The 21,295-nt window shown below is 47.4% G+C and overlaps 1 protein-coding gene across 2 annotated transcripts in view; it reads right to left on the bottom strand.

Moving 5' to 3' along the window:
• CCDC50 (coiled-coil domain containing 50) overlaps positions 1-21,295 on the bottom strand; it is a 172,987-nt gene that overhangs the window by 141,266 nt on the left and 10,426 nt on the right. For both annotated transcript variants that reach the window (XM_085635870.1, XM_085635868.1), the window contains exon 2: positions 4,299-4,361. In XM_085635870.1, the coding sequence (XP_085491996.1) occupies positions 4,299-4,361 (63 nt within the window). The remainder of the gene's footprint in view (positions 1-4,298; positions 4,362-21,295) is intronic.

The raw sequence follows: 21,295 nt of genomic DNA on the forward strand, positions 1-21,295 counted from the left end.
TTATAGTGTACACCTTATATCAGTCCAAATACCCTTATGGTGATTGGTTGTAAAGTCAACCTTATAGACCAGCTATCCTAGTGGTAGCATGGACAAGAGCAGTCTTAGGCTAAACTCTGAATGGCATGTGAAGCCAGCTGTGATACCATATATAATCCCTTGAATACCAAATGAAAGGACACCACAACAGATATATATATATAAAATAAAGTGTATTTATTCTAAGCAAACCCTCAGCACTCTTTATGAGTTTAGAGGTAAGTACAACACAGTCTTATTAATGCATACAGTAAGTCACACAGGTAAGTAATACAGTTAGGCCCTAGGGGCCACGCAAACCATATACTAAATAAGTGGTATAAGAACCACTGTCACGGAAATAGAATAGGCCTAGGCCTAGGGAATCGCTGGGGCTACACTACACTAGCGTTAGTTAGGAAGTGGGAGGCCCACGGGATTCGTGTGCAGAGTGGAAACACTCACGCGTAATGCGTAAAAGTCAATAGCAATGTTACAGTTTAGAAATAGATAGATTTAGGACACTTCCGGAGTAGCTAGGAAGTTGAGACTTGAAAACTAGACACTAGGATAGTCACTATCCTGATGAGCACCGGAGTACCCAAGTTACCTAGCCCACAGGCTGCGGGTGCATAGGGGTGAAGATGCGTCGTTTTCGTCGTCGACTCCTATGGATGCCTGAAGAAAGATGCTGACAGGCAGTCAGGGGAGAGTGTCCGGTGGATCCCAAGCCTGGGATCAAGAAGAGAAGAAACCTGCAAGCAGAGGGGACAGAGTCAAGGTCACTAGCCAGTGACCACGTGGAACCAGGAAGGAACCAGGCGATGTCGTGAAGAGTTGCAGGGGAAGGTGAAGCTTGTCGCTGGAGCCAGGAGGACCAGGAAGCGTCGAGGACGACCAGGACCAGGAGGCGAGCTGTCCCACGAAGGCTCTTGCTGTCGGCGGCGTCGAAGTTGGACTAGGACTCACCAAGCCTTGGCAAGCGGAACCCACGAAGAACAAGGGACTTGCTTCTGGTGCAGACCAGGAAGGTCTGGGGTGCTTCTTCTTTGCAGAGAAGCGGGAGCCAGTCTGGAGGAGCCAAACCAGCGCAGAAGATTTTAGGGAGCGTCGTCACAACGGCCACTAGCCAGCGGGCAAGCAACCGGACAGACGCGGCAAGCAGGAAAATGCTGAAGGGCCCCACGCAGGACTCGTGGAGTGTGGGGGGCTGGTCTTCGGTGCAGATGGTGCTTGGGGTTGGGGCTTCTCAATCCCCGGTGCACAACTTCGAGGGTACCTCAGAAGCTGCGCTGTAAGTTACTAGCCACTTTTCCCAGGTAGCCGGTCCCACGTCGCTCGTCGCCTCCACGGATCTCAGCTCTGCTGCAGATGTGGATGAGGGTCGGAGAAGTCTGGAAATCAAGGCTCTGGTCGGGCTCTGCAGTCGGTTCCTCGTCGAACGTTTCACAAAGCAAAGGGTAGTCACTTGATGGTGCCTGTTTGCACAGGGTAGCCACTCCTTGGCTACAAGGGAGATTCTTCAGTCTTCTTCTTTCGTCGAATGTCGAAGGTCCAGAGTTTCTGTTCAGTTTTGCAGGTTCAGGATAATCTAAAGTCTTGAGGCCCAACTCCCACTCTTATACTAATCTGGGGGGCTGGGATACCTGCTAGGTCACGCCTTATGGGTGGGACCTGGGAGGGGGTGGTTACACCCACCTCCCTTTGTCCAGTTTCGCGCCAGAGCTGGGGCTGGAGTGCCCCAGCGCCGGTTTGAACTGGACTATGCAAGGAACACCTTGTGTGCCCCAGGCATGTCTCATTCCTTTCAGCCCACCCTGCCCCAATACACTAAAGGCTGTCTGGGGAGGTGCTAGCACCTCCCCAAGCAGGAAACCTATTGTCCAGGCCTCCCTGGCTGGGATCACTCCCAGCAGCAGGAGGTCAGACTTGTGTCTGTGGCAGCAGCATCCATTTTGTGATGCTGAGGCTTTGGTTACAGATAAACAGCAAAGTAGGATTTTAACATGTCTCTCCCTCTAGAAGGGAGGAATAATATCCTCATCACCAGAAATGGTATGGGGGTATTATTCCAAAGTGTTAGACACCTTACACGACATGTTTTGATAAAGCCAAACCATAGTTACCATAACCGTTTAAGATTATAAGGCACTTTAAGAGTATATGGTAGGCTATATCATAGAACAGCTATAAGGACATGGTTCCGAAAGCTGCAGACAGGCTCAGCTCATGCTAGAGCACCATCTCACATGTTACCAAGCACTCTGCCTCCAGGATTGTTAAGGCCTGCCATAGGAGTGACTGATAGGTACACATGTGTCTATATATAAGGGCAGATATAGGCATACTATATCTAAGCAAGGGGTGATTACACGACCTTGCCCCAGCTGAGTGATCAGCCAGTTGTGTCTGATTGGAAGGCCAGACCAGGGGTGGCATAATACATGCTGCAGCCCCTGGGAGGCCTAGGGTACACCTATGCCCTGGGTACCTAGGGTACACTGTACAGGGTCCAATAAGGTGATCCTTACCAATTGGTTATGTACCTAGGGTACATGGAGTCCATTTTAAAGAGAGAGCAGACAGCCTGAGACCCTGAATGGCAGGATCTCAGGCCAACTAAGTCGAAAAACCAGCTAGACACTAGGCAAAAAGTTGGGGGTAACCATAGTCAGATATCCACCTTCCTACACCCATCAGCAAATGGCTATTGTAACATATATAACATATAGTTAACAGCCATTCTGCAAACCGCTAGAATTTTTTCAAGTATCCATCTTGAACACATTGTTTTATTCCCCTCGCACTCCTAACATCCCTTGCTGTTTTGCATGCGCTTCTAAATAACGGTTACAGTTTTTAAACTTGTACTTTTAGAAACAGGATTAATCTTGAATGCAGAGCGTCTAAATGCGTCCTGGAGGTGGTAAGGCACTATATAAGAATGTGAAATACATAAAACCTTTCTTGGCTATATGTCTGGATTCCCAAAGAAAGATCTGACAATCAGGGTCACTTGACATATGTGGCATTGGACAACTAAATTATACAACAGAGATGACTAAATTATGCGGCATGAAAAAAATCAGTTTGGGTGAAGTCATACACCCCGCTCTGTGGAATTTCACTGTTCCATCAGTTTAACACACATCGATACTATCTGGGTTGAGCTTCGCCCTGTTTCTACAAGTTTAAGAACTGTAACAGCAATCGGTTACTAGATGAGGCCAATTCAACCTTGCGAAGGGTGTGCGCCATCCCGTTTGAGGTCTTTTTACTTTTTGATCCATTTCAGCTAAAACCTAAATGTTCTTACTTTAAATCTGCAAATTATGGAGCAAACGGTGGCAAGTGTAGTACATCCTTAACTGTAAGAAGGCTCTGTTGCCACAGAACTGCGGCATTCCATTGGCCCTGGATGTGGGGAGGGGTCGTATGATGCAGTTTTGCTGAAACAACAGTTGATGGACAGAATGCAGAACGAGGTCATACATTCACCCCAGTACAGAGATCTGGGCCTAAATCCATTGTTATTTTGCTCACTATGCCGTTCCAGTTTGAACCCAGCTATATGCAAATCAGTCTTGACCCTGTGCCTCATGGGAACAGTCCAGCCTGAACTGCCAAGCCAGGTCCTCCCTGGACTGGAATCAAGCATCCTAGGACCGGTTTCAGAGTTTCTCCCCTCTTCAGCAAGGATTGCTTGACTCCAGTGGCGTAGTGAGCACGGGACCCACGTCTGGGCATACCCTTCCCACATAGGGCGAACAGCAAAACACACAAGATGGACGGAATGTCGCACATTGGCACAACATTCACCCCCAGTCACAGAGCTGGTTTTAATCCATCGTTATTTTGCTCACCACGCCACACCAGTTCAGACATGGCCATATGCAAATCAGTCTTGACCCCGTGCCTTATGGAACAGTCCAACCCGAACTTCCAAGACAGGTACTCCCTGGACTGGAAACAAGCATCCTGGGACCGGTTTCGGGGTTTCACCCCTCTTCAGCCAGGCTAGCTTGATTCCAGTGGCATGGAGAGCACGGGCACATCTAGCGCAACAGAATGATGTGAAACAAAAGCTGAAAGACATTTGCACGAGTGCTCATTTACATACGCGCCGCGTTTAGCTCTTTGCATGCCGTCACTGTCAGAACTGCGGAGCAGCCACATAATTTGCAAGGTGTGCAGACAGATTTCCACGCCAGTGTTTGCCCAAAACATAGAGGTGCCTGACCACACCCAAATAAAGCCAGTCACGTGACCCAGGTACTCACTTTCCTGCTCCTGCAGATTGTGCGCCAAGCTGTGGTCCTCCAAGACAGCGAAGTCCCGGCAAACTGCAGAGGAGACAACAAGAGGGTGGTTGTAAGAGTCATCTTTAATACTGCAGAGCATCAATGACACGAACCTCTCCTGCCCACACAAATGAGGCTATGTGCCCACTCTTACCTCGAAGGGCGAGTAGCTGAAGCATAGCAAAGGCCTCCCATTTACCGTTTTTACTGATTTTTAACATAAATACAGACATAAAACCATGTATTTTCTTTTCTCTTTTTATTTTTAAATGTGGATAACAATGGAAAGTGGGTGCTTTTTTAGGGATTCTAAATTCTCTAGGCGTTGGCTGCCAAGCCAATAGCTGTGTGGATTGATATGGAAGAGGTTAAAAAAGAAAATACATTTTAGTAGAAAGTCTAAAATAGCACTAGGTATGCACATTGTTGATACTGAAACTTGCATATTTTGATATCAGTGCATTGATTTATCGTCTGCGGGTGTTCATATCACCGAAACCTGGCAGGCATGCACGCACGAGTGCATATTTATTGGTAAAATAAATGTGGAAATATGGCAGTTTCAGCATCATTTTTTTCACAAACCCAAAATAAATAGGTATAAATACAGATACAATTTGTAAATATAAATATTGATAAATACAGAAGGAAACGTTAAAAAAAATACTATAAAACTGTAAGTCCTAATAATATCCCATACAGCTGAAAAATTACACATCGCTGTTCAGTTTCACTCATGCAGACCTTTGTGGAATTTTAAAACTTTAGAAAATGCATTAGATTTAGAGTTCTCGTAGATATGATGAACTGAACCTTAAGAGTATGAAGTTATAAGCAAAAATGTAAGTGTGTGCATGTCCCTGGGACTTCTCCTGGCCACTCACTCACTGCTGTGTCTGCAGCACAGCTCACATGCTCAGCACTGGAGCAGAGATATCCCATTAACAAGGGGAGGGTTGGGTTGTAACAGGTATACATTCTGGTGCAATCGCGTAGGTAGTTGAAATTCGAGTTTGTTGATAATGCGAACGTCAAGAGATTAACAAGCCATGGAACTGTAACGTGAATTTGGATAGAGGGGAAAGTGCAAAGTTTAGGTTCCGCCCTTTTGACAGCTTCAGCGGTCTTGCTCCGCTCCTGTTTTTCCACAAAAATTAATACAAATATACATAGAAGGAGGGGCGTTTGGTAAGCAGGCTTTATCAACTGGTTAGTTAAACTAGAATTCACTTTTTGCATAAAGCATGGATCGCTGTGGCGTAGCAATAGCCCCCGCGGCGTTCCAAACTTCAGGCCCACCACACGCTCCATGTACTTTGCAAAGGCGTTCCAAACTCCAGGCCCACCACACGCTCCATGTACTTTGCAAAGGGGTCCCCTCATGTTTTGCTACGCCACTGATGGATCACCAAAACATCCCACTGCAGCCATTGGCTCGCCTCGCTCTGAGTCACAGCACAAATCCGTTGCACATTGTTCACATCCACTGACAAATAGTTCCTTTCCCTTCAGTGACAAAACTGGTTTAAAGAGATTAACTTAATGAGTTTACCATTAAATACCGGCTATTTATTTTGCCTGCACTTTGGCTACCCAGCTTCAGGGGATTTATTTTCCAATTGCTGTTATAAACTTTTTAAGTGGCACTGTAGCTGCCTGCTGTTCGAATTATTGGCTACGAGTGATATTCTCATGTCGTCACAACATAGAACACAAAAAGCGATTGGAGCAGCTGGAAGGCACGGTATTTTAAAACAGGACTAGCTAAACAGTCATATCACTGAAAGTGGGTTTTTTTGCATGGAACAATCGTCATGTATACATATTATGGCAATGCTTAGGTTTACCATATGTTCAATTGTTTTTTTGTGGCACATTCTTGCAAAAAGTCTTTGGATTTCGTTCATAATGGGCACTGAAGCCATCAGGAATGCTAAAAGTTGATACAGAAATGTGGGAGAGAAGGGGGCCAAATATATCAAGAAAAGTGAACAGCTGGTCAATCAATAAATGAATATATAAACTAGGAAGCAAGATGACCCAAAATAGAGGATTGTGGGTCAGATGTACAACCATTAAATGTTGTGAGTCGCAAAATTCAATGTACAACAGTTTCTCAGACACGGTTTGCGATTCCCAATGGGGTCACAAATCGCATGCCTCATGATTATTAATGAGGCTGTCGCAATTTGCGACCCCATTGGGAATGTCTGGCACTCCCAGGGATGGTGGCCTGCTAGGGTCAGCAGACCACCATGTCTGGGACCACTTTGTCAATAAAGCAATTTTTTTTTATGCAACCAGTTTTCCTTAAAGGAAAACAGGATGAATTTAACAAAGAAAAATAAAACTTTTCAGTTTTCCTTTTTTAAGTGCAGGTGGTGGTCCCTGGGACCACAGCCTGCTCTTAAAAAATATTTGCACATCCATTCACAAAGGGGAAGAGGTCCCATGGGGACCCCTTCCCATTTGCGAGTAGCTTACCACCCTTCTGTATGGTCTCGCTGCGAGGAAGGGACACCATTGGCACACCCCTTCCTACTAGCGAGTCGCTAACCCCATTTTGCGAGTAGCTAATAGATTAGTGACTCGCGAAATTGGGTTAGTACATTGTGCATACGTTTTTTGCAGTCGCAAATGGGCCAAGTGCTCCTTTGCGACCGCAATCCACGGTCGTACACCTGGCCCTGTGATTCCAAGGTGGTGAAAGGGGATTGGTAGAGGATACAAGCATCTCCACCAACCACAAGCGTTCAGAAAGTGCAACGGGAAGGGGAAGCAGGCACAAGTGCTGCCGGAGCAACAAGTAGTTGTACAGAATAAAAAAGTTCAAGAGGCCAGAAAACAAGAAGGTGAAACATGTATGTGCTCCGTACAGCAAACAATAGAGAACTAGAACTTCGAGAGAAAGAAAAAGAAAAAAAAAAAAAGAAATGACAAAAATAACAAGCAGCACATCAGAAGGGGTCGGGGGCAGACCGTGACGAAAACAATTAAGCAAAAACCAGGATAAGGGATGTAAGAACACAGAATGGGGACCTCACCTGAATTAGGCAAAGGGTCAGATTGTCTGTAGCCAGACTAACACTTCCAAGGTCATGGCATGGGTGTGACATGATGGCAGAATGATCTCTGCCACCAAACAAGTAGGTGGTCATATCACACATGGTTCCATGTAATATCTTCACACCAATTGTCTTAGGGAGCATTTTCTCCACACCTGTACACTTTAACATTTATGTCACTCCCTTGGCAAGATTACTAAAGAAATTAGGATTCTGTCCTATCTGCTACGCTGATGACACTCAGCTTCTACTCTCCTTCGACAAAACTAACCCCAACACTCAGACCACCTTTACGGAGGGTATGAGGGTCACCACTGACTGGATGAGGGATAACTTCCTCCAGCTTAACGCAGGAAAATCAGAGATAATGTTATTCGGAGATGCTGTGATAAGGTGGTCATCTGGATGGTGGCCAGAGGAACTAGGCCCTGCCCCAACCCCAAAACAAGTGGTTGAAAATCTAGGAGTACGTATAGATCAAAAACTAACTCTAGAGGAGCACGCCACCACTACGGCTGGGGCTTGCTTCCACACACTGAGTCTCCTACGAAGAGTTTTTCCTTTCTTACCATCCTCCATGCGGAAAACTTTGATTCAGAAATTAGAACTAAGCTGCCTGGACAACTGCAATGCTTTGCTGATTTCAGCCAAAGAAGTTTCCTTGAATAAATTGCAGGTTGTCAAGAACACTGCGGCCCGCCTGGCTGCCAATGCCCCTCCTAGAACAGCTTCTCTTCCCTTACTTCAAAAGTTCCATTGGCTCCCGGTTCAGAAAAGGATAAAATTCAAGATCTGCTGCATGGCATACAAATCTTTGAACGACCTGGGTCCTAGCTATCTATCAGACAAATTAGTCAGATACCAGCCATCCAGGTCCCTGCAGTCAGTCAGGGTCCAAAGCACTTCTGCACATCCCACGCTTTAAAAAGCTTGCATGGGTGGCAAAGCCTTCTTCCATCTAGCTCCCCTCTATTGGAACCAACTTCCTATTTACCTATGCAAATGTACTGACTTCCTGGTATTTAGAAAGCTCCTGAAAACCCTATTGTTCTGAGTTGTCGCTCCCTGGTTGGTTACAGCAGTCTTAGCGCAGAGACACCGTGATGGGACGATTCAGGCGCTTTATAAATCAGATCAAACCCATCCTATGCATTTCACGGCAAGACGTTGTGCACATGGATGGAAAGAAACTTCAAACCTCCTCTATGAGCCGCCTATTGATAACTTTGTCACCTTAATCACCTTGTATTACACAAATAAGAGCACGGCTTCTGAGTCACTGTTCCTGTGGGGAGGTGAGGAGCACTGATGCCCAAGTGGCTTATGCAGCAAATTCTCAAATGAAAAGAAATTGCTTGGGTGACCTTTCCAGCTTCACCTTGTAAGCGGCGCGTTACAGCGCCTTTGGCAAGCTGTGATAAGTGGCGGATTGGGAGTGAGTAATGGCTGGGATGTGTTTGTACCCGTCTTTACAGACATGCCAAATTCATCTGTTCCCCTCAATGCATCAAGCGACAGGACCTGTCACTCCTGCCTCAGACTCGTGAAATATAAACTGTCAGAAAGTCGGGGACAAATCTCATCTCATCGTGGCGAGCTCTGCCGGGCTCACAAATCAAGAGTGATTCGCAAAGTGCCCGTGCGCACAATAAAATACAAGGTTGTACTCCAGGAGAATAATTATACCCTTGTTTCATCTCATGACACCATTACCCATGCTCCATCAGGTTGGGCGAGCATTTCCGCCAACCGGGCACATTGAGCATCCGAGGAAGGTTGATGGCTGGATAAGCCCAAAATAGCCAGTTGCCGCTCTAAGACCTCATAGGCCAAGTGGCCGAATAGTGATGAGCAGAGTTCACGGTTCTAGCGCCTTCTTCGTAATCGGAAACAGAAGGCGCGCATCCTCAAAAGCAGAGGTATTAAAAACATACACTGAATTTGTGCCACACACAGGGTTCAGTTTGCGCACATTCAGACAACTTTGCCCCCAGTGGACAACGCTACAAGCAATATGGTTAAAATTTTGGGTTTTCAAATAAAAACTGTCAACTCACTTGTATAAGTAAATACCAGCTACAAATGTGAAAGGTACACAGTGTGCACTTCATAGGAAAAACAGACTGGCTTAGTTAAGATTCTCCTAAGGAGGGAACATCAGCGCAACAGCTCTGAATAAGGTCAGGCTGGAGTCTAATGAGGGCCAATCCAACGACTGACGCACCTGCCTATCTGTCGGGCAACTCGTCCTCAGTTTGGCTCTTGGAAGTCGGCAGCCAGACTGCGGATGAAGAAGTGCAAAATAAATCAAACAAGGCAACATACCTTCTCGATCTATGAACAGAGGATCTGGAAAGGCATAACTGCACCCTTCACACTGCCCCATCCGGCTATAATTTAGAAAAAAAACCTCATGATAACTCTTCAAAGAACACTACACCAAGAGGAACTAACAGTCTGCTTTCGCTCTTACCAGCTACCCCCTCCAGTCACAAGTTCACAATGTATTTGCATTCACTCTGCAGACTACCAGATACCTTGCGGGCCACAGAGAAGCACATCGTAAGAGTACAGATGATGAATATGGAGAAAACCGATGGACACAGTCTGCAGACAGCCACGATGGTGGTACAAAGCACTTAGTATCCAAGTCTAAGTCTAGTGAGAAGGCAAACCATCAAAGAGCTTTTCAAGAGAAGGCACCAACTGGGTGATGTAAGCTGTGGAAGAATAATGCCCCCTTAGGTTAGCTGTATGATGAAGAGTTAAACAATTCAAAAGTAGAGAAAGCCAATGATTTCATTAAATTTCATCTCAGCTTCTCTAACAGCGGACCTGCTCCACCCACGCTACCGCCTCTGTTCATCAAAGGACATGGATTCCTTGAGGAACAAGTGTTTCCAGACTTGAGAACCATGAGTCATTCAGCCACTTCACTGGGAGAGAACCACATACATGGTTTGGCTCTATAGGAAGTCTTACAGGTTGCTCTTTCTTAATCACCAACCTCTGCATTTCCAAGAACTATTTCCGGTATATAAAAAAACCAGATCTCCCGCCCTTCCTCTCAAGCCAACGTGTCACTTTGGAATCAAATGTTGACAGCATCTGGATGCAGACAAGTCACTGAAGAAGCAAGCTGGTGCTATAAATGTGATAGTAAGAAATATACTTGCTCAGGCAAGCTCTCCTTTGGGTTTTACAAAACACAGGGGCAGTATAGTGGGGCAACTGTGAATGTGCAACTTGATCACTGCAGTGTCCACCATTCCCACCTTCTCTGTGGTCTTCAAGAGTTACTGAAAGCCACTTGTCTGGAGTGAGGCTGAAGAGAATCAGTTATGTCTCCTCCCCACCATAGAGCTCGTTGATGGCTTTTGGTGTAACAAGAAGGGCCTTTTAAGGTGGTGCAAACAGTGGCTCCGGGCACTCGCGCCCCCAAACTGAGTCTGGGGTCTTGTGCCCCCACACCGTAGCTCCTGACCGACCCTGGGCACTCGCACCACCAATCCGTGAGTCTGGGCACTTGCGCCCCAAAACAGTGACTCCAGGGTCTCGTGCCCCCAAACAGTGAGTCCAGGCACTCGCACCCGCAAACAGTGACTCTAGGCACATCAAAAACGGTTTAGAAAAGTGATAATGAAAAGGTGGCATTTAAACACCACAGGAGCTGGGCTTCAGCATTGGGCTGCAACTACGTAGACAGCAGAAGACAATTCCAGGCAACAACTCCACATTGCAAAGCGCCGCTTCAGAAGCCACAAATCTTGCAGTTGGGGCATGAAATTAAGCAATATTATGACACTTGGTATTTTGGGGGAAGATCAGGATAGGGCATAGTGACTGGCACAGTGTCGGTGCCTGAATATTACACTAGGGCGGCCAACCCGACACTAGCAATCGTGAGTCACAGCAGTCCAACGAACACACCAGGGGACAGACTGCCAAGGACAAACCTGGACTAAAGTATTGTTGCACCGAATGATAATGAAAGGTCCACTTTTTATCCGTCACTGCAGAAATGCTCTGCTTTAAGTAACTATCCGACACTCTACCTTATATTGATAGGACATTTTCTGAACCATAACCAAATAAAAGAGGGGGAAAAAAACCAAAAAGTCACAATACATCATTGTGCATACGCACACGTCGCCACAAAAGACATCAAAGGGTCAATAAAGCAGGACCCTTCTAGCAGCCTTCACCGGAAGCCGGTCAGTGGGTAATCCAAACAGCACCTTCCGCCCCAACAGGGACAGGATGCGGTCAGACAAGTGCAGCTTCTCAGCGCTTGAAATCTAAGTGTCAGAAAAAAAACAATACACTTGCACAAACCACGGCAACCACAAAAAAATGAACAGCAAGATGTGACAATTTCAGAACGCATTATCTCAAAGGACCCAGTGACTGCTGATGCAGCGGAAGCGTTGAGGGATTTTTTGTTAGCTCACTTATCCACACCAACCACTATACAATAATCAGAAACGTAACTAATGACGGGCCCATAAGTCATTATCACTCAGTTAGCAATATCAAAGGCCCCCCGATGAATCTTTGGTAGAGCTAAAAGGGACTAAATAATGAAAGACGGAAAGCTATTCCTCCACGAGGACCTACGATGAAGAAATATACGCTAAACATCAGCCATTATAAACATGTCCAAATAACTCCGTAATAAAGACAAACACTATTCTTTTCTATTAGTTTTCTTGTTATTTCATAATATGAATGTCATTATTTGGTTCATAAAAATACACATGAGATTCACAATAATCATAACAGTTCATTTATGAAGACATCAGAAGAGCGAGTGAGAGTGAGTGAGAGTGAGAGCGTGAGTGAGAGAGAGAGGAAACGCGGTTCACTTACGGAAATGAGATACTAATGCACAGCGTGCAATTAGTCTGAAAAGCTAACCCCACGGCCGTTAGGGTATAGCAAGAGCAGCATCACCAGCCGATGATGTGCAAAGTCTCTTGAAAAGTCTTAGGTTTAGCAGGACTCGCCAGCCAGAGAATCAGACATTAACACAGCATTCAGCATACCACGCACGCAGGGTCAGGCCACCAATCTTGTGAACGAGCCGAGAAACACTTTCCCACAGGAATCTTTATAGTACGCTACTTCCTTTCTTCCATTCTCTCTCTTCAGCAAGCTTCTCTATTGGTTATTCACAATGGTGTGACAGTCTTCTGACAGTGACTTTGCTACTATTTTCTATACACTCTTGGTGTAAATATTGTATAACCTCCAAGAGAGGAAGAGGAAAGAACTTGGCTACAAATATATTTAAACATTGAAATAGTTACATCCATGTCATCTATAACCCTCGCCTGGACAGGAAAGAACTCAAAGATTTTTTAGAAACAGGCTAAATTGCTATACTCTACGGAAGCATCTGTATCATTTGAAGGACAGGAGCACGGCAACGCACATCCTCTAACAATTCTAAGGCCTACATTATTTCAGCAAAACAGAGAATTTCTAAAAACCTACACTATACTTTCACAAAAAATAAAGCTTTTCTTTTGTCGTTTATTTTTCTGCAGTTAGAAAGACAGCATAACATTCAGTTAGCATTATTCTCATTATTTTGGACTATGAAAATCAAACTATTGTGCCTTGTGCAAATTTCACGCGTTGTACATTCTCGTATTATATGTTAGTAATTCCGTGCATATTATTAAAAGCATGCATTTGAGTAAATTAATGACAGAGAAACTTTCTTTAACTCCAATAAGAGTGAACACGAGCCTCGTGGACAAAGCAGGGAGTCTGCCCTGTGCTCACAGAACAGGTAGTGTGTAGAGGAAAAGGGTTCCCGATGTCAATGCATTACTGGCAAACCTTTAACCAGGTGTAGCCGCTCACTCTACAAATGAAAAGCATAAATTATTTTGATTTTTGGCACTTAATTTTTAAGAAAAGACACAAAACAGCAGATACAGTGATAGTGACCATAACTCAGCATATAATCTTCTCTGTATTTAGCAAAATTAAAAAAAAAAATAAGGATTCTTGTAATTGTTTAGCAGGATTCGAATGCAGATAGATATTAAATAATGAAAGCACCAAAAGCATTACAAATATTAAATAATGCTGCACACTGTGCAAAAAAATCCAAAAAAAAAACGTTTTTCACATCTCAAGTATCATTTGTACAGACATCAAAAGTATTTGACTCGAACTCAAAAAATAATTTTTAAAAACAGCTAGTACTTTTTTTCCCAAAAGGAATTTTGTGAGGAGCATTGTGGGCTTGTCACATTTCAAAGGTACTTCTTGGCCATTAGGCTGTTTTGGTGAATGAACCCCCCCCATAGGAGTTCTTAATGATCAATTATTCATAGTTCATTCCTTATTGGAGGTCTCACAGCTATCAATAGCTCTCAGATCCAAGTGCCTCCCCGGGGAGTCTTGATGAGTTTCAACCTCCAGTAACAAATTCACAGGATCCAGAGGTCTTCATCAGGACAAAAAAAAAAGATAACCAGACCATTTTAATAAACAGTTGTGTTTGGAGATATACGGTTATCCTGTATCAGTTCAGATAATGGATGAGATTCCTTGGAGCTTTAATTTTACAACATGGGGCAAAGTGGCTGAGCAGTGTGCCTGATGGAGTCCAATGGGACTGGATTGCACACACTTTCTACCTGAAGTGCCCTGCTTTGAAAGTGTAGTATGGGGAGCCACATCTGGTTACAGAGGCAGCATTAATCCATGGCCATTGAAGAACCCTTTCCTTCAATAAAGTATTGATTGCCCCATCCCTCAATGTTCCTTAGAGGTCGAACCTTGTCTATTTACACCGAAAAGATGAAGCATAGGCTGGACAGTACCGTGAAAGATACACACACCAGTTATAAGAAAAGGAAAAAACAGAGCTTCGCTTAGACACAAGGCACAGGGACAGCTTGAGCAAAAGAAGCTCCAGACCACACACACTAGTATGTAAAAGCTGAGGCAGTGCACACTTCCCTATAGAAGACATGCTCATGGTATAGTGCAGTTATCAGCAGAGCAGGCATCTCAAACACAAAGACCAGACACAGTGTAAGCAACAGTAGAACAACACAGACACCAATTTTGAGCAGTGCAAGCTTCTCTTGTACAAAAGGTGAAGTGCATAATATTCACCAAGAAGAGCAAAGACAGCAGTCGTGCAAGCTTCCCTCACACAGCTTGACCAACAGATGCTCAAGAGGCACTAGTATACACAAATAGCAGCAGCACAAGCATTTCACACAGGAGTATGGATCACAGGAGTGTAAAAGACACTCTGGTGTACCGCAGCAGAGCAAGCTTCATACACACAGAACAGGCACAGCTTGGTAGAAGCGGCTCAATACACAAGTTAATTTAAAATACTGATTACATTTACACAGGTGCATGTGTGCCTCAGTCCTGGGCACCAGCACACTCAGACATGCCGGAAATTTTGAATCTGGTGCCATTGACATGGACTGACAGACAGACACAAAGTTAAGAGTCTGATTCTCTACAATCCATCACAATAGCCAGTCAAAGACGAGGCTCAGCACCATGACAGGTTGCGGGATGGGGTATGCCTTATGCCCTATGGTACCCACTGGCCCCTGTTCCAACTGAGGGTGCAGCATCATTGTTGTGACAGAAGAGCGCTCGAGCAGGAAGAGGGGTAGAGATAAGATCACCACGAGATGCGAGGGCATCCTACGGGGACCCCGTCAAGGATATGCGAAAAAGATATGGTGTGTGCCGGAAGCAGTACTGTGCCCCATTTCAGCATCTGTGCATTTGTATAAAACAAACTACTCTACCGTGCTATTTCAATGTATTGCAACCAAGCACTAAAGGGACATGGATGACGTGTCTTCTAACGCTCCATCACCACGGACGTCAGCGATGACATCACAGACCATTCGTCTCACTCTTCCTTTGGAGCAGCTGGAGCTGTTATTTTACTCTGAAGTCTGCCTCCTGGATATTTAGTTCTCTGCAGAGTTTTCGATGATTGGGCTGTACCACCTGCAGGGGGGTGTGAGAGCTACTCACCCTCTGCTGTGCCCAAGGCTCTCGCCTAGAGTTCCCTCCATGCTACTTGTTGAGGACACCATTAGGTCACGAGCAGAGAATGACATTCAATCCCAAAGCAGCATATGTACCTGGTGCTCATGGCCAAGATGACGCTTCCAAGCGCTAGACTTCAACAATGAGGAACAGAGATGATCATGTTGCCCCGCTTCTTGTATGCCCTACAGAATGAGTACTTCCCTCTCCCCAGACAGACGTTTAAAGTAATAAATGCGGAACTACGTTCTCTACTGTGGCTAGGGAAACAACCTAGGATAGCCCTAGATATGCTCCAGAGGAACCAAAACAATGATTGGCTGCATGCACCTGCGGACCAACCGACCTACAGGCTTGAAAGGGACACCATGTCACGCCGCACGAGTCTTCATTACTTGCACGGGGCGGGTAGGAGACGACTACTCCCTGCGACACAGATAACTGTAGAGACTTGGGACAGGGCAACGAAAATGACGGGATGGTCGCATAAACCGACCAAACAAACCACGATATGGTCCTGCTCATGGTTAAAGGAGCTCCACAAATTAACGGGCTTTGGCGGATGGGACGATATTGGGATTTCCATGTTAGGGGACTTGGTAAAACAGGGGAAACTTAAGCCCTATGGGTCCCTGGCGGCAGAGTATGGACTACGCCCCACTCAATTCCTCAAGTACGCACAACTGCGTCATGCGTGGCAAGCCGAGCCGGCGCTCGCCTCCACACTGCCAGCATATGCCCCGCTGGAAGGCCGTCTGCTGCAGGAGCGAGTATCCGCTAAGTTAGTATGATTGACGTACAAGACTGAATAACAATACACCGGACAGCTTGGGAACCGGAACTGGGCGAGATGGACACAACAGACTGGGAGGCAGCCTTGATGCACCACAGAGAAGTTGCGATTAAATCCCGACTGAGACTCATACAATTCAAGATCTTCCATAGGGTGCATTATGACCGGGCTAGACTGCACCACATGGGTCGATCCAGTGATTCCTGCTGCCTTCGGTGTGGGCACCCGCAGGGGACCTTCTATCATATTCTCTGGGACTGCCCTGTAGTGCAGGCTTATTGGGCACACATAGTGGGGGAATTGAGAAGGATACTAGAGACAACACTCCCCCTGGATCCAACATTTTTCTTGCTAGGGATAGCCACTGAGGTAGATTTGAGTCGTCCACATCTGATTTTCGTGATGCTCGCTTTTGTGGTGGCGAAACGAGACGTGGCACGAGCATGAGGAGCTCCTGCGGTGCCCCGGGCCGAGGAAAGGAGTAGAGGGATGGATATGTATATGGCGGCCGAAAGGGTCACCTATAAAGCTAGAGGGTGCCCGGGGAAATTCCGTAGAGTAAGTGGAGAAGATATCATGGCATTGACGGGGTTTGGGACCAGACTGACGCACTGGGAGTCCGGAGGACTGAAGACATGTCTCACGTGCATGGGAGGCGGGCGACGGGACAGAACCGCCGGGAGTGCTGCGGGGGGAAAGTAGAACACTGCGGGCTTCTGTATTATGCGTGGTTGAGGAGGTTGTTGGGATTAAGATCTACGATGCGGTTACTCTTGGGGGGAGATGGAGGGAGGGGGGGTGCATTAACGTGCAGTTTACTATCTGTGACTTGTCAGATGTGCTTATGTTGGTTAAAAATGCAAATAAAAATATTACCAAAAAAAATAAACAATGAGGAACAGAGGGGGGTGTGTGAACTCACCAGTTTAAATTTTAAGTTGCCAATTATCAAGAGGATAATGAAGAGTGTGGATGGGTGTCGAGAATAAGAGCGTGAGAGAAGCGAGTGTGAGCGAAAGTAACAAAGATGACAGAAGTCTGAGGGTAGAAGCAAAAGCAACGTGAATCTCATTGTAAATGATCTGAGCCTCCCAGAGCTATCTGCATTGAAGTTTGTTGGAGGGGTCATGGCGGGAGGCACTTCTCACCATGGCTTTTCTCCATCAGTTACCTCGACCTGAGCGTCTGACTCCATGGTGCTTTCCACTTATCAGCTTGTGCCGCAAGGATCAGGGAATTCATCAGATAATACAGATACCAAAAGTTCCATCCCTGCCAGCAGACGGAAGACCTCCTCAAAGGTGATGGCCTTCTTGTTCTTCACGTAATCCAACAAACACTTCCAAATGCCATGCAGAAATCTTTCCCTATTCAGCTAGTACCAGGCTGGGGCCAGCCCTGATCTCTCGATCACAGCATCATTCATACATTGTTCTGTCTCTGTCAGCCAGCTCTAGTATAAACTCTTTAGCTGCTAGTGGTAATCTGCATTGCGGACCCATCGTTTTCTCTGCATCCTTGAACTATGCATGACAAACGCCCATTTAAATCTAGTTTTCCAGTAATTACATCAGCCCTACAATATACTTGGGGACTAAATCCTAGGGGATAAGGGGGTGAAAGACTGCTTTGTAAACAGCACCCACTGCTGAAGGTGGGCTTTCCTTAGGGGGTTAGAAGACCAACTTTAGCATTCTTTACATAATTGCCCCACAGTTTCTGATCACATATACTTGGCAGTAATAAAAGTTTGTATTTTTACAAGGAATAAACACTACTTTGACATTTATTTTGTTGTGTGTGATGTTGTGCTTCCTGAGCTTGTAGACTGCCCAACTAACCCTCCGCCGTGGGCTTGGACTGCTCTTTCGCTACGCCCTGGAGGTTAAGGCCAAGACAGGCCGGAAGGAGGAGATATTTGCAATTTCCTTGGGCTCCTATTGGTTCCTGGGCCTCTGTGAACAGTGACCAAGCTTGTTACATGGACTACTTAACTGTCTTTCAATGACATGAGCTGAAAGGATTCACCTGTCCTTACGAGCAACCAGCGAGTTACCTGGACCTTGAGCTTATGTCATTATTTACTGGACCTTAAACCTCAAAGAACCTTCTACAGCAAGCATGAGGTCCATGTCGTCATTTACTGGAACTTAGACCTCGAAGCACCCAACTTTCTCTCGGGGCCAAATTTACAGTGTGGTTTGTGGCCGAGGGCCGCACCGGTGGGGGCGGGGCTAGAGCAACAAAAAAAAACTGACCATGAGGTTGAACACAGGCCCCTGCAGCGGACGCCTTCGTCCACTGAGCCACCAGACCCTGCATTAACACATCTCTATCTATCTATCTATCTATCTATCTCTCTCGCTCTGTCTCCCTCCCTCCCTCCCTCTATCACTCTCCGTCTCTCTCTATCACTCTCCCTCTGTCTCCCTCTCTATCTATCTCTCTCCCTTTCTCTCTCCCTCCCTCTCTGTCTGTCTCCCTGTCTCCCTCCCTCTCACCCACTCTGTCTCCCCCTCCCTCTCTGTTTCCCTCCCTCCCTGTCTCACTCACTCTGTTGGTCTCCCTCTCTGTCTCCCTCCCTGTCTCCCTCCCTCTCTCTCCTTCCCTCTTCCTGTCTCCCTCCCTCTCTCTCTCCCTTTCTCTGTCTCCCTCTCTCTCTCCCTCTCCCTCTGTGCGTCTCCCTCCCTCTGTGCGTCTCCCTCCCTCTCTCTCTCCCTTTCTCTGTCTCCCTCTCTCCCTCTCCCTCTCCGCGTCTCCCTCCCTCTGTGCGTCTCCCTCCCTCTGTGCGTCTCCCTCCCTCTGTCTGCGTCTCCCTCCCTCTGTCTGCGTCTCCCTCCCTCTGTCTGCGTCTCCCTCCCTCTGTCTGCGTCTCCCTCCCTCTGTCTGCGTCTCCCTCCCTCTGTCTGCGTCTCCCTCCCTCTGTCTGCGTCTCCCTCCCTCTGTCTGCGTCTCCCTCCCTCTGTCTGCATCTCCCTCCCTCTGTCTGCGTCTCCCTCCCTCTGTCTGCGTCTCCCTCCCTCTGTCTGCGTCTCCCTCCCTCTGTCTGCGTCTCCCTCCCTCTGTCTGCGTCTCCCTCCCTCTGTCTGCGTCTCCCTCCCTCTGTCTGCGTCTCCCTCCCTCTGTCTGCGTCTCCCTCCCTCTGTCTGCGTCTCCCTCCCTCTGTCTGCGTCTCCCTCCCTCTGTCTGCGTCTCCCTCCCTCTGTCTGCGTCTCCCTCCCTCTGTCTGCGTCTCCCTCCCTCTGTCTGCGTCTCCCTCCCTCTGTCTGCGTCTCCCTCCCTCTGTCTGCGTCTCCCTCCCTCTGTCTGCGTCTCCCTCTGTCTCCGTCTCCCTCCCTCTGTCTCCGTCTCCCTCCCTCTGTCTCCGTCTCCCTCCGTCTCCGTCTCCCTCTCTCTCCCCCTCTCTCTGTCTCCCTCCCTTTCTCCTCCCTCCCTCCCCCCTCCTGTCTCCCTCCCTCTTGTCTGTCTCCCTCCCTCTCCCTCTGTCTCACTCACTCTCTGTCTCCCTCCCTCTGGTCTACCTCCCTCTCTCTCGGTCTCCCTCCCTCTCTCTCGGTCTCCCTCCCTCCCTCTGTCTCCCTTCCTCCCTCTCCCTCCCTCCGTCTCCCTTCCTCCCTCTCCCTTCCTCTTGTCTCCCTCCCTCCCTCTCTGTCTCCCTCCTCTCTCTCCGTCTCCCTCCCTCCGCCTCACTCACACTGTTTGTCTCCCTCTCTCTGTCTCCCTCCCTCTCCCTCCTTCCCTCTCCCTGTCTCCCTCCCTCTATCTCACTCACTGTTTGTCTCCTTCCCTCTGTCTCCCTCCCTCCCTCTCTCTCCCCGTCTCCCTCCCTCTCTCTCCCCGTCTCCCTCCCTCTCTCTCCCCGTCTCCCTCCCTCTCCCCGTCTCCCTCCCTCTCCTCGTCTCCCTCCCTCTCCTCGTCTCCCTCCCTCTCCCTATCTCTCTCTCAGTTTGTCTCCCTTTCTCTCGGTCTCCCTCCCTCCCTCTCTTCTCCCTCCTTCCCTCCCTCTCCGTCTCCCTCCCTCTCCGTCTCCCTCCCTCTCCGTCTCCCTCCCTCTCCGTCTCCCTCCCTCTCCGTCTGCCCCCTCTCCGTCTGCCCCCTCTCCGTCTCTCTCTCCTTCCCTCTGTCGCACTCTGTCTTCTTTCCACTGTAAACTCACCCGCTGCTCTCACTAGCTGCTGCCCCCCCTCACCTCACCCTGCTGTCCCTGTCACTTCCCCCCGCGCTGAGACAGCTTCGCTGGAACACACGCAGCCGCCGCACCCAAGTACTTCACAGGTCTTTTAAAGACCATTCACTTGTTAATGAGGCTTTGTTGAATTTCACCTCTTAGCGCCCCTGCATCTCCACTCAAAAGCGCCCCTGCATCTCCACTCAATCAGAGTGGAGATGCAGGGGCGCTAAGAAGAGGTGAAATAGAACAAAGCCTTATTAACAAGTGAATGGTTTTTAAAAGAATCGCCCGGCCCCCATACCTCCGCGCTGCTGCAACCGGCGATATAAAAAAAACAGAGGTATGTTGCCTGCAAGGTCCGCGGGCTGCCAAGGAAGGCTTGCCGGGCCGCTGGCGGCCCGCATTACGAGTACCCGTGCTCTACACCAAGCACGAGGTCCATATAATTATTTATTGGAACTTAGACCTCGAAGAACCCTCTACACCAAGCATGAGGTCCATGTAATTATTTACTGGACCTTAGACCTCGAAGAACGCTGTACACCAAGCACAAGGTCCATGTCATTATTTATTGGACCTTAGACCTCGAAGAACCCTCTACACCAAGCAGGAAGTCCATGTCATTATTTACTGGACCTTAGACCTCGAAGAACCCTCTACACCAAGCATGAGGTCCATGGCATTATTTACTGGACCTTAGACCTCGAAGAACCCTCTACACCAAGCAGGAGGTCCATGTTTTTACGCAAAAGAGGCCTTGCTAATAAAAATTTTAGGGAAGATGAAATGAAATGATTATCATGCTCTGCAATCTGATAGGTCAACTCATCAAATTGTATTCCAAAGAACACTGCCTTGTCTTTAATATGTATGTTGTATTTTTATAGTCAGCGTA

The sequence above is a fragment of the Triturus cristatus genome, chromosome 11, assembly GCF_964204655.1.
Source record: "Triturus cristatus chromosome 11, aTriCri1.1, whole genome shotgun sequence".
Classification (NCBI taxonomy): domain Eukaryota; kingdom Metazoa; phylum Chordata; class Amphibia; order Caudata; family Salamandridae; genus Triturus; species Triturus cristatus.